Source organism: Poeciliopsis prolifica, unplaced genomic scaffold (genome assembly GCF_027474105.1).
Source record: "Poeciliopsis prolifica strain line A6 unplaced genomic scaffold, Auburn_PproV2 SCAFFOLD005, whole genome shotgun sequence".
NCBI lineage: Eukaryota > Metazoa > Chordata > Actinopteri > Cyprinodontiformes > Poeciliidae > Poeciliopsis > Poeciliopsis prolifica.
The window spans coordinates 17,373,245-17,387,009 of NW_026562380.1; the positions used below are offsets into that span (position 1 = coordinate 17,373,245).

General features: G+C 35.8%; 1 protein-coding gene across 1 annotated transcript in view; it reads left to right on the plus strand.

Annotated features, from left to right (window-relative positions):
- The window catches only part of LOC129359663 (calcineurin subunit B type 1), a 32,021-nt gene that overhangs the window by 551 nt on the left and 17,705 nt on the right, over positions 1-13,765 (plus strand). Inside the window, exon 2 of the mRNA XM_055029447.1 lies at positions 9,837-9,876. Within this exon, the coding sequence (XP_054885422.1) occupies positions 9,837-9,876 (40 nt within the window). The remainder of the gene's footprint in view (positions 1-9,836; positions 9,877-13,765) is intronic.

The window sequence follows — 13,765 nt, forward strand, 5'->3', positions numbered from 1 at the left end:
GGGCTCTGCTGACAGTAGCCTGCAGCTTGTGGCCCAGATATTTCTCATCCTTTCTCGACATAGCCCGCACTCTTATTAGCCACCAGGGCCTCGCAAATTAGTTTTAGTGGCAGAAATACCCGCTTATTGCATGTAGGTTTGCGGTTAATTGTGGCACACTTTTACCCATCGAGCAGGAAAATGCACCGACTCGTCATGTAACGGCAGTGCTGTGCATTAAATAGAAAGCGCATTTTATTGTCATTTAAGAAGCACGACGCTGTATGCGGAACTGCTGCATTATATATTACTGCACATGCTTTGAATAATAGGTCGGGGCTTTTTTTTAGAATCAATTTACAACAATTTTTTATTTTTTTTTATAGGGAAGCTGACATAGCAGGCCATAGGATTGCTACACTACCACACACCGCTGGCAATCAGTCTGCATACCTGAGAGCATTTTAAAATGCATTGTAATCATGAACTGCATTAAAAAATGTATATATATCTGCACAACAGTGCAACAAGCAGTCAGTGAAATACCAAAGAGAGCGCAACAATGACTTTGTGGTGTGAATGGCTAATTTAGCAAGTTGACTATTAAAAAAATAGAACCATAGAGCGGAGATGGCTCTATGGTTCTGTGGGATGGAGGGTAGGTATTGGTCAGCAGGTCCAACCATCCAGAACCTGAGACAACAGCATCTAGGCCTCGATCCATATATGTTCAGCTGAGATGCAGGGAATTGTGCCAGTAACCTTTTGAGGTACCTTTTTGAATGGCTGAAGAACATGCCGACAAATTTCAATGCCTTGCTGGTCTCGTGTTTTATTTTTCCAAGTTGAGGGATTACAATAGCTTTTGGGGTTTTTTTGTTTTTGTGGAACATGGCAATCAATTTTTAAAAATTTTTTTTAACCTTTGAATGAGTTCTGATCAGCATGCCAAATACTAAAGTCATATATTCTTTTCCCTCTGGAAACTAAGAACTAGAAATGTAAATCTGTCAAAAAAAAAAAAACTTGAACTTGTATGCATTTTTTCTATTTAATAAAAGAAAAACACATGAGTTAAGGAGGTATTACTTAAGGCTTTAATGATATAATCTTTAAATTTCCTCATTTACAATCCTGAAGTTGAACTGGGATATTTCCACACAGTTTCAACCTCTCAGCTAAGTAAAATAAAATAAAAATAGACAAGTACAATTTATTTGTAGTTTTATTTTATTTTTAAAAATGGACATATTTTTTGCATTTTGCAGTCAAATATTTTACACAGGGTCAAACATTGAAGCCACAAAAATGCTGAAGTTTAAGTGGATTATTTTTACACTATTTTATCACAAATAGAGGAAAATACTTCAGAAATCATAGTGTTTATAGAATATCTGTTTAGTGTAAAACAATTCAGGTTGGGTTTGTGAGATTTTAGGTATTTTTAACAAAAGCTCTCCAAGGTAGCTCAGATTCTTAAAAAACAAACAACAAAAAAACAACAAAATGTCTGTTTTTGTTAGATTTAATTTGTTTACTATTGCTGCTAATGTATTAGCCAGTATAACTAAAATGGTTTCAGTAAGCCACAGCTAACATGGTAAGACTTTCAGACTCTTCAGTGCGACTCTTTAAGTATTTGTTCACGGTGAGAAATAAGGTACAGAAAATGTCGCCGTACTCTGTCTGAATCATACCTGTCTTGAAGTGGGGACATGCCACCAAAGTGCATCCATAGGCGCTCGTGCATGGAAGTAGTTCTACCGTGGAGGAAGAGCTCCGCTGTTTGAAGACAGTCTGCATTTTTACTCTCTGGCAGATGATTGAGACAATACAGTTCCACCAACTTCCTGTGGCGTGTCGCAGTTATAAATAACTAGACGTTTTTTTTTTTTGCTTTTTGTAGATAAGGTTTTGCATCGACAGTTATTTGTAAATGACATCATACTTGCTGTGCCAAGTAGGCGTGGTTTGCAGGCTATTTTCAGAGGTGAATCAGCTGGGGAACACCCTGGATGCTCTGTTAAGATCCACCAGTGCTAGTGGCAGATGCCGGTGTGACTAATGCAAACATTAGAGTTGTTCGTCTGACGAGAAGAAATTGTTGTCCTACATAATTTAAAAAGTGATTCTGCTGAACGTAATGAATTCCAGCTGGTGTATTTGCCAGCAGATTATCTAAATAATATTTCCACCCTTCTCTTTTTATTTCATTAGTCACATAATAATAGTATATATTTTACGTACAATTCCCTTTTTATCTTGAAATCTCAAAGGGACCTGAAATTTCACCTACAGGTGAGAGCTGGCAATTACATTGCATGTCTTTGGATTACTTTGTGCAAAGGTTGAGATGTCATTGGTTGGTAAATATTTTTTTAGTATACTGATCTTATGAGCTTTACAGAAACTCTTGTCATACACATGTAATCAGAAATTTGCATATAATTCAAAATGTACATCAGTGTACAACCAACAAGTGATTGACAGGTTGTCGAGCAAAGTAACAACTGAGCAATCAAGGTGTCTACATTTAAAACTGTCCTCCTCTCCCTGTACAGTCTTGTTTCGAATCTTTACTACCAAACCTTAATATTGGTATTTTAGATATTTTATTATCTCTAAATTGTAAATGACACTGATTCAGTGTTTCAAAAAAACTGAGAGAAATTCAAATCTAAACTCAAATGGCTGTTGACTTGATTCCTCCAAGTTTACATGAAGTCAGGAACTACATGTAAACTTGGAGTCGGTGATGAATGCTTTTTGAGCTTACTTGAATTGAAAATGTAATTGTTCAATAAAAATAGGTAAACTTCCTTTCTATTAGCTCTGCAGCACTCATATGTAAGGGTAGACGCTGAGGCTTGCATTTCTTTCAGCCATCTTATTGTTTGTCTTAGAGGGATCTGTCTCTGCTGCTAGGCCAGACTGGAGCTAGAGCCTCGCAGTTGCTAAAGCATGTAGTGGAATGATCTGATGCTAAGGGGACCATATGCTGCCTAGCAATCAAGCGCCACCCACATACGGATTTAGCTGTAGCTAATGTAAAAGAGATAAAAGCCACAGAGAAGCACCAGCACAAGTGATGATCAACACGACGTGATCCACGCTGCACTTCCCAGCCAGCCTACTCAATCTGGATTTGTCTCTCCTCGCTGACCGCTCCGCATCTGCAGCCTTCAGCGCTGGAGCCAGCCGTCACCGGCACGGACTGAAGCTCTATGTCATCAGTAAACAACTATTTGCAAATATTTCAAGTGCCATTTAGCAGGTTAGTTGAGGTTAGCCTGTCTTCATTATGTCTGGGTTACAGCAGGACGCATCCCAGGTTTTACAGACAGCAAGTAGGCCTGTCACAATGACAAATTTGATCAAATATGTTGTTGTGACATAAATTGTCACAATAACAGTAAATTGTCCCAGAAGTTATTACGATAGGCCATAATATTCTTGCTTTGACATCATTTTCAAGTGATATAATGACAATGGCATAATAATGCAAGAGCATGTTTTCAAAGGTCATCTTTAAATTCTAATGAACATTTAGAACTGGTACTGAAAGACGTTGAAAATATATGGGAATAAATAAAACAACAGAAACAACAAAGACAATGAGTTATGAAGAATCTGTAAACAGAACTAGCACCCTTTAAAAAAATGGTTCTAGTTGAGACCAAATCATCAAATTGAAAACTTTTGTCTTCCAGTTTTTGGTAGAAAGAAAGAGAGAAATAAAAACAATATATAATGAAAATGAGAGTTATTCATTTATCATGCGATTAAGTTATTTGTTGTGTATTATGACTGGCCTAATTGCAAAAAGCATAACTTATGGAAGGTTGATGGGTTTTAACTGGATCAAATTTGTGCCTCTCTCCAACCGTGGTAAGGACAAACTACCTAGACAATCTGTTGAAGCAAAGTAATGCTATATTGTTCACTTCTTGCTAAATATGTTGCCTGTTGTATGAAGATGTGCAACATAAACATTTAAAACCAAGAGTACATAAATTACTGTACATATGGTTTCTTTTAAATTGGTATACCTTCTTAAATATAAAAATAAACCCCTATCAAAACTATTAGCAGGGAAAATGAAACAAGTCCCGTTCTAAAAGCAATAGCTATCTGTTATGTGGACAGCAGAAACTTACAAATGATCCTTAAACAAAATGGTTACATAAGTAGAGCTAAATGTGCTCAAGTAGCTAATAATTCTGTCTTTTAATCAGAAAGTTTGTCTTCTTACTTAGTTCTTGTTAATAAAAACTACCATTTCCCTCTGATACTCTGATGTGTAACTTGACTGAGACAGCTGGTTGTTTGGTTGACAGCATTTTAAGGCTTTGACTTTAATCAAAGGCTTGAGTCAGGCCAAGTAATGGCTGAGAGCTGGGCTTCCTTCAGGCAGCTCAGATTGTGTTAATTATTTTTTTTTTAATGTTTTCTCCTAAAAATGCTTTAGCTTGACACGGAGAAATCACACATACATCCCCTAACGGAGAGACTGTAAAAGTGAAAACATATCCACACATCAAGCTCAGAAACTGAACCGGAGGGGAGACTTTACATAACTAAAAACCTTCCTGAAAAGGTTTTTGGTTATGTTGCTAACCTGTGAGATTAAACATTTATTCAGACTTGCTATAATTCCCTGCTGCCTGTTGTTCTGTTTTTTCTCCGCCCCAGCTGTATAAAGAGGAAAACCGGTAAAAGTAACTTCTGTTTAAAGAAAAGCAGAGAGCCCATATCTGCTCTGTTTCTATCACAAAGCTCTCCTGTAAGCTTGATATTCTCAGACATGGTTGTGTGGGGGTGGAGTGTAGTTCTGCGATCCCTGATCAAGAGAAGTGAACCAGGAAAAAAATGGGAGAAAATTCTAAACAAATCAATTTGAGATCTCATGAATGTTGTGGTTTTAAGTTGGAACTTAATTACTTCACTTGCGTACAAAACAGACGGTATACATATCGACCTTGCATATTAGGACCTACAGTACGTACTTGCCAGTAAACACGGGAGATTGAATTTGATCCTGGATTTCTTTTTTTTGTAAAATGCCTGCCCTAGTAAATATGGCCGTATGTTTTTATTATTTGGTAACTTTTAATACATCAATGTGATGGTAAAGTCTTGAAGAGATAATGGAAAACTACTATTATTCCTATTTTGATAGACTGGTAAGAAAACACTAAATTACTTACAAAAAAATAAATAAAACTGTAGATAAAAAGTTGTGACCATTTTGAAGTTAAGTAAGATTTTATAAAAGGTTTTTGTATGCTTTTATGTTTTAAATATATTCCAATTTTCTCTTGGTTTTCTTTTCAGTTGCCTGTTATGTATTTTTAGCAAATTTAGATGAATTCTTAATTGATTTTCTTTTCTGATGTACTGCCTTTTTATCTATTATAAATTTCATATTTAAATATATACCTCCAAAACTACATTTTTAACCTCTATCATTGGGACCAGTTTTAAAATAGATTGTAGTAATCAAACGGTACTACTATTTTATATAAAAAATCTAAATTATTACATTTATTCCTGAAATACTTGTTAGTCAGCCTTGCAGACATATAACACCAAAGTGACTTATCCGACTTGTCGTAATGGTTTTAAAAACATTTGTTTAACTTTAACATTTACTTTTACGTTATAATATTACCAAGAAATGTAAAAGTTGAGTTTCCCCAATCATATTGCCTCTGAGTTTGTTTTTCTTGGCAGTGCTGTAATTGTATCAGACTGGTACTCAGCCATAAATGCTTAATTTGAGTAACTTTGAAAACTGTGAGCCAGACTAAACAAGTATACTGGCAACCCTCACATCTGCATTGTAATCGTGCTTTAATAGCGCGTTAGAAAGGTAAATGAGGCGGATTTCTGAGACAGGAGTCGATGCAGTTAAGATGCATTGCATGGTCTTGCGCAGTGTATCTTATTCCATTAAAACCAATAAACAGAGACCCAACGATTAGATTAGGAGACTAATTGATGTCTTTCTCCTTGTTTATTGTACGATGATTTCTAAGAGTTGTGCTAGTGTATCTACTGCATTTTATTCATGTTTTTGACAAGTACAATTTTTTCTTTTACTTCCAGATGGTTTTTTTCCATTAACTTTTAGAGTAAAAAGTACCTTCCCACAGCCCTACTTTAACCATTTTTATTTTTATTACACAAGGACCTGGAAGTGTTAGACTTAAGATAAGATGTGGAGAACCCTGAGGTTATTACATTCATCCATCCTACTTGATCAACAATATTCATGTCTATGTGTTATTTATAGCTGGAAATTTTTCCAGGGACATCAAGTAATGGAGCAAAATATTAAATAAATGTACTTTCAAAGTAAATGTGTCTTAGTTATTAGGCCAAACAACTTGAGGGAAACTAATTTTATGCAACCCATAATCAGTTTTATAAGGAGGAAGCAAATAAAATTGCTGAGAAGTCAAAATCAAACATCCCCCCTGATCATGTTGTATATATTTTTGGTTCATTTTACCGTGACCCCTGTCGGGGTAAACAATTTGATTACTTTGACAGGCAGTATTGGAATATTTGATGAGTAATGCTTCTGCTTCTTTATGGCCCAATCCATTAAAAGGATGAAACGGCTTGCGGGTAGTCACTTATTTCCTGCAATTTTGATTTGCCTATTTTAATTTTTTTTTAAAAGAGGCGAACACAAAGGTTCAGAAAACTACTTCAGTTCTGCAGCCGCATGCTCTGTAATAGCCTTTCATGTTACGAGTCCTGCAGGTCTATAATTAGCCGGGTTTTTGGGTCGACTGCAGTGTTGCTACTGAACCAGCCACTTTGCCAGACTCTTCATTATGCAAAACGTGTTTTGTGCGCATTGGTCTAATTGATTCTGAATGAAGCATGCATTATTGATGAGCAAACTAGTCCATCCCTCCCTGCCTCTGTTTCTGTCTATGTATGCAGGAAAGAAATTCATGCTTTTTCCTTTGTTTCTTTTTATTATTATGATTATCATTTTGCCTTTTATCCCATCTGTGCATCAAGTGCAATGAAATGGTTTGTCACAGGAAGACATAGCAAGAGTTACTCCTTGATGGCCCCAGAAAGGAACTAACACCTTGGTCAATAAATCTGTAATCCCTCAAACCAAAGCTCCTTTGCCCTAAGTCTCTTTACCTGCAGAGACCCTGCAGTTTGCATTTAAACAAGAATGAAAGTCTGGGTTGTAGTTAAGAGTCAAGCTACCCAATGTTTGTTTATCCTCTGTGTTTTTTTTAGGTTATGATTGAAGCTTTATTAAAATTACATGATGATGTATAATGAATCACTCTTGGTGCTCTTCCCTTGTAAGAGTTCATCCGTAGTTCCTGTAGAAATGTAGCATATTGTAGCTCACTGAGCTCTACATCAGGGAGAAAATAACAAACCTAAGGACTTTTCCCGGTTCAGTTCAATAAAGTATCACATTGCCACTATGACAGGGCAGCGATGACAAAAAGACACCCAAATGTGATACTAGTGGTGCTGTGCTGCACGGGTCGAGCTACTCCAAAAATTTCCTCTCTTGAATTGGCTGAGCTCAGCCAATGTGAAGCAATTTCAGAGGATAACTGTACATATCAACCATTGATCTCTGCGCTGACTCCACTCTCCCTTTAGGGTGTCAAATGCTAAGGCGCTCTCCTGGTTAATCCCGTCTCACTTCGTTCTCCTTGTCGCTCTTAAAATACCTCAACTTATGTGTGGCAAGCCCTTCCTCTTTGTTACAGCACAGCGTTAAGCTGACATGACAACTTTTTGACTCTGTTCTTGTTTATTTGAACTGCTTTGGCATTTACATTGGTTCTAACTTTGATTGTGTCATTGAGTAAAATTGATCAAAAGACTGTTCAGCTGAAGTGGGGCACTGATGTCTTGAAGCAAAAATGTTGTCATTCTTTAGACTTGACCGATAGAAACGTTCAACTTTGTTGCAAATTTGGCAAATAGAAATTTGCTTTGGCATTCCTTGGAGGAGTGATCGATTGCTCCCTGGCCTGTTGGATCTTTTACTTGGCTTCGGGAATGCATCCCATCAATTCTACCACTTTAGTAAAGGCTTTTCTCATTGGCTTCCACAAAAGTGTTTGGTCTCAACTACTGTAGTTGACACTGCAGTTGAAAGTAATGGGAATGCTGCTGATGTGGAGGTTGAACGTGAGCCAGAATTTCACGAAGACGTTATTTCTGTCGAGAGCCTCGGTCTTGGGTTCAGTATAAGTACTTGGCTTTGAAAAACCATCAATTCATAACCCCATAACGAAAACCCCAAACACATCTACCTGGAAGTCATTGGGTTCATGGGGACGCTGGTGTTCTCATGACAGTCAAGAGGTTTTAAGCAGTTGCATTTGTTAAAATGTATTGAAAGATGCATTAAGGCACTTCAGATTAATTGATAGCAAACTCTGCATCGCAGAAGACTTAATGGTTTCAAAATGCCAAAGGGCTGGAATGATAATCACCTTTCAGCACAACCACAAACCTGTTAGAACCTGTCTGAATACGAAGAATCTTATCAGCAAAGCTTTCTAACAAAGACGCTATTAGCATTAATGTACCGTATCCATCTTACAAATGTATTCAAAACTGTTAGATTTTTTGTTTTTGATAAGAAATTGCACACATGATCAACATTGACAGTTAATGTTTTCAAAAATAATGAGTGCATAGTTTCACGTGGCTGTGGTTTCGAAGTCATATCGTTTTGGGTTTTTCCAGATAAAACTGTGGGGGAAATCCATTTACTGCTACTTGTTGTAAAATGGAAAAGATTTTTTATCTACTTGCACAATTTAATGACTATTTGAAAATTGTATTTTCTGAAAACAAAAGACTTGTAAAGTTTGCCTTAATCCATCCCATAATGATGAGATGGATGTTAGAAAATAATTGAATGTTTGTCTTGTATGCAAAATATTCCAAAGCAGATGGCAGTTGTGTAGCATTGTTACAGAAATGGGACATTGCCAATTCACGTTGCACTGAGCTGGCACAATAACCTTGGTGTAGTATATCCATAGGATGTGTTAATAGTGGCACATTCATTGAGATAATTTAATTAAACTGCAGGGAAAAGATAACATAGTGTGGTAAACACATTATTTGTATTCTTATCAGACTTGTTGGAGCTATTTTTACCAAATTCGACTGTGCGTGATTGTTTTTCTGACACAATTGCCACAAAAATGTATATTTTCATGTAGAAAAAAGCTGGAATGATGAAGCAGCTGTAGTGATTATTCGTTGATTAAAAAGAAAAGTTTATATTTCTTTATCTAAGTGACTAACTCAGATTAGAGTTTCATGTTTCTGTGGTTTTAATAGGGAAGTGATGATGAAAAAGTACCCTCAGGGAACCTAATTAGAGCAGAAGCAAACTATCTGAAACTGAAGAAATAACTTCTCACACTATATTCACACCATATAAAACTTTGCTCTCCATTGTTTGACTTTAGTTTGTATCCTATTATAGAGTCCAAATCTATAAAATGTTTTGAACTGTACACCCCATCTTTTGTTATTATTCTTTTTTTATCAAGAAATATTACCAGCCTGTTCATCAATCTTTGGTGCGCAGCAAAGGTTCCCCTTTTGTTGCATGGTTCAGTGTACCAAGGCTTACCAAATGAGCTGTGAAATCAGCCGGGCATGTGGTTGCTTCAACATCAACCAGTCTAAGCACCTTAATTAAACCTGAGGTTTTTGCATCTTGAACACCAAGAGAAGAGGCAAAAAATGTATAAAATGAAAGTGTATTGTTTGAACTAAGAGCTTAACTTTCAGTATTATTTTGGCTAACTTTGTCTTTCTTCATTTCTCAGGGAAATGAAGCCAGTTACCCCCTGGAGATGTGCTCACATTGTAAGTACTTTTATTCTTTGCTTCTTATTTATTTATCATTTATAATAATATTTACAGCTTCCATTGTTTTTTTCTGAAGGGATAGATTATAAATAATTTGGTTTTTCTGGGACAAAAGGAACATTTTTTATGAATACTTAAGATATTCATATATAGTTTTATTACAGTTTTTCTTTTCTTGACCAGCTTACCGCTTCTTTAGACTTAGACTTAGACTTGACTTTATTGATCCCTTTACTTTTAATGCCTTCAGTTCCTCTGCATAACAGATTGACTTTAACATTTGCATTAAGGTCAACATAACAATATTAATATCAGATATTAACATCTGCCCAAATGCTCATATCGATGCGTCTGTCACCTCAGGTATTATTAGCAAAGGGAGCTTGAATGCAGGGTGTTTAAAGAATGAGCTGATGTTTATTACAGCACAAGCAGTTCTTTGTGTGTGCATTTTGCGATCTTATGGTCTATGTAACTATGGTCTATGTAACTATGATTAACTTTAGTAGCATTTTATTAGCTTAGTTTTCTTTTAGAATAGTTTATTGAGTAAATGTCATGGTTTTTAAAAAAAAAAGCAAAAACAAATCAACTCGGATATGAATTGGTACTGAAATTTTCCATTATGTTAAATCTCTTTTGGTTTAGATATGGAAGGCAACCTTCCTGTCTTTGCCTGCTCCAGTTGTTATGTAACTTCACACAGCAAACTGACACTTTGCTCAGTATCTGCAGAGCGCACAAGCTAATGTAATATTGTTTTATTGTTGATCATCATGGATCCAGATGATGATGTGCATTTTGCCACCATGTTGAAAGCAAACGGTGTTCTTTTACTTTTGCATTTTTTTATATATTGAGGCACAAAATTGTTGAGTAAATTAAATGCATTTGTTCTTTTGCGCAACCTTTACCTTCTAAGTCTATAATTGACCAATTATACCGATTTCTGGCTATAGAATTGGTGTAGTTGGAAATAAATCAACAATTGATTTATTATTTGTAATCGATCAAAAAGAGTTTTCTAAACTGAAACTATTCAATCCCTTCATGATGACAATGTTTAGTTCTGGGTTTTTGCACCTCACCAATGAGCAAAACATCTTTCATTCCCTTGAATTCAGCCACAGAGCATCACTGGGCCATCGCCATGCTTCCCTTCTGGCATTAAGTCTTGCTACAGAACTAATCAGTCAGTGTTTCCTTCTCTCCCTCTTTCTGCCACTTCCAGGTAACTCTTTAGGGGATTTTCAGAAACCTTTTGAACCATTTTTCTTGTTTTGGCAATTTAATGGCATCCTGAATTTTTATGCCTTTTTTTTTTCTTTTTCTTTTTTTAACATATTCCTAACATGCAGTGAAATGTTCCAGTCAAGAGTCCAGGCATCTAATGGGATCCTCCTTCAAGCACTGCTGAAACAATTCATTTGTAATTGTGTGATCTTATAATTTTGAGGTTGTTGAAAATACAATTTGGTATTGAGTTTGGATAAAATCCTATTTGCTTTTTTTTTCCTTGGGTAATTTGCTTATTCCCCATTATTGAATTTGCACATGGGTTTGAACAATTTACATTCATCTGTAATGCATCTGTTTTTATTGAAGCATCCTCTTTGTGCTGCAGAATACACTCTTTACAGTTTAATATTGGTAATAACCAGCTTAAAGGCTCCACCGCTGCATGTGTTTTAATGAGCATGCAGATGGTGGCTGGTGCCTATACAGTGTAGGTGGTCTTTGGGGACTGCGACTCGGTATAGATTGACCTCATCAGTCATTCACACCATCAGTAATTTTTACATCAGGGCTTTGAACATAGCTGCAGAGACAGTTTTAAAAGGCATGTAGGAGGCAGAAGTGTGGAAAAACATCCTATATTTTCTCAAATGGTAATCTTATGCTGTAATATTGATCAGAGCAAAGGAGCTAAGTTTCGTTTATTTATTTATTTTTTGTTATGGTTCTATATATTCAAAGTTGTTTTGTTTTTTATTTCCTGTAGCTTTGGGATTTATGAAACTCAACTTTCATGATAGACTTATGCCACATACTGTGCAGAATTATTCATACCACTTATTTAAAAATCTACATTTTATCGTTGAAGGTTTCAGAGTATTGGAGAACATTTGTTAAACAAAGCTCGATTATGAAGACCCAAACAACACACAGAAACGTCTGTTGTAAAACTGTTGAGAAATTTAACGCAAATTGTGACGTTATTAATCAATGAATCTATTGATTATTCTGACAATTGCTGTGTAGTACCTACTTAATTTAGTAAAGGAAACATGTGAAAGAGAAAATGGTAGCGAAAAACACTGTTTGGTCACTTTAATAGGAAGATATTTGACTATTTAAAATGCAATGCCAGAAAAACATCACTTTTAGTTTGAAGTGTAAAAAAAACTTTTTTAAAATGTAAAAACAAATGAGAAATAAAGATTCATGTTAACTTAAAAAGCTAATTTAAGTTGAGGCATTAGTAAAATCAAATCTGCCTTTTTTTACTTGAAGTCTCTGGTTTGATGTATGAAAATACTTTTTAAAAATAAAATATACCATGTGTAAGAACCGATAATCATATTTAAATTTTTTCACTTTATTCTCGAACACAACATGCGATGTTAATCAAAATATGTTTCCTTGTGGCAAGCTAATTTCTGTACTAACAAACACTTTGGGTTTTTTTCCAAAGAGAATCAAAATGTCAGCTGTGAGCAGCCAAGATGAGCTCAATGCATGTAGTGGACGTTTCCTTCTGAGGTGTTTCACAACATGCTATTGTGAAACTTGTATTCTGTTTTGCACTACACGCCCTGAACCGTTTTTTTTTTTTTTTTTTTTTTTATTGTAGTTTTAGGTGATCTCACATTTTTATCATTTTCTCTTTCTAGGCGATGTGTCTGTCACTTGCCGACAGGTTACCTCAATCTCCCCAGCAGATTGGGGCAACCTGCCAGAGTTGATGGGACAATGGATGAAGCTAAAGTTGAATTAATACAAGTCTTAAATTAATCTATCCAAAATTAATGCCTTAAAATCATTGAGAAATGTAGGTTGGCCTTAAATACATTAATAACTGATCTTAAAATTTGTTTTAGCAGGACTATTTAATTGTGTTTATTCAATGTATTCCTTTCAAGCGGGACTTTTCTGTCAAGTGAATGTTTTGGTCACACGCAAACATCTTCATTGCAGTGCATGACTCACTGCTTACATACTCTTGCTTGCAAACTAGCAAGCCAGCATTTCTGCATCTATCTTGAGTAAAATTTATTGTCACTTGGTTGGACAAATTTTGTATAGGTCTTTTGAGATCTATAGGTTTTAAATTCCGTCCTTAGTGGTGTTAAAAAAGTCTTAAATCTGAGTTGGCGAAACCTGCAGAAACCACAATCCTAAAAGAAAACCTGTTGGCAGCTATAAAAGACTTGAAACGTTGGCAATGGTTTACCTTAAAACAGGACAGTGATACAAAACTCGCAAACTGAGCTACAGTGGAGATCAAGCCGGATCAGTGTGTAAGAAAGTTCCAGTCAAAGTCTAGTCATAAATTCCACATTGCTGTCTCAAAGTTTAACGAGTAATATGTTTAGTCTGTAGATGCTCTCTTAGCAACATCAGCACATAGTGTGTGCTTCGGGGGCTAAAAGCATATTCACACAAACATTTACTTGACATATTTGAAAGCCATTCATTTTGCTTTCCTTCTGCTTCGCATCAATGCTCTTTGTGTTGGTCCATCACGTCATTTACAAATATAATCTGTTGAAGTTTGTGCTTCTAACATTGCAGAATGTGCAAATGTTTTCCTAACTTTTTGAGAGTGATATGTCTTGGTAAAATGAGCAGGGCTTTGAAGAGGACAACACTCTAGCTTGTCCAT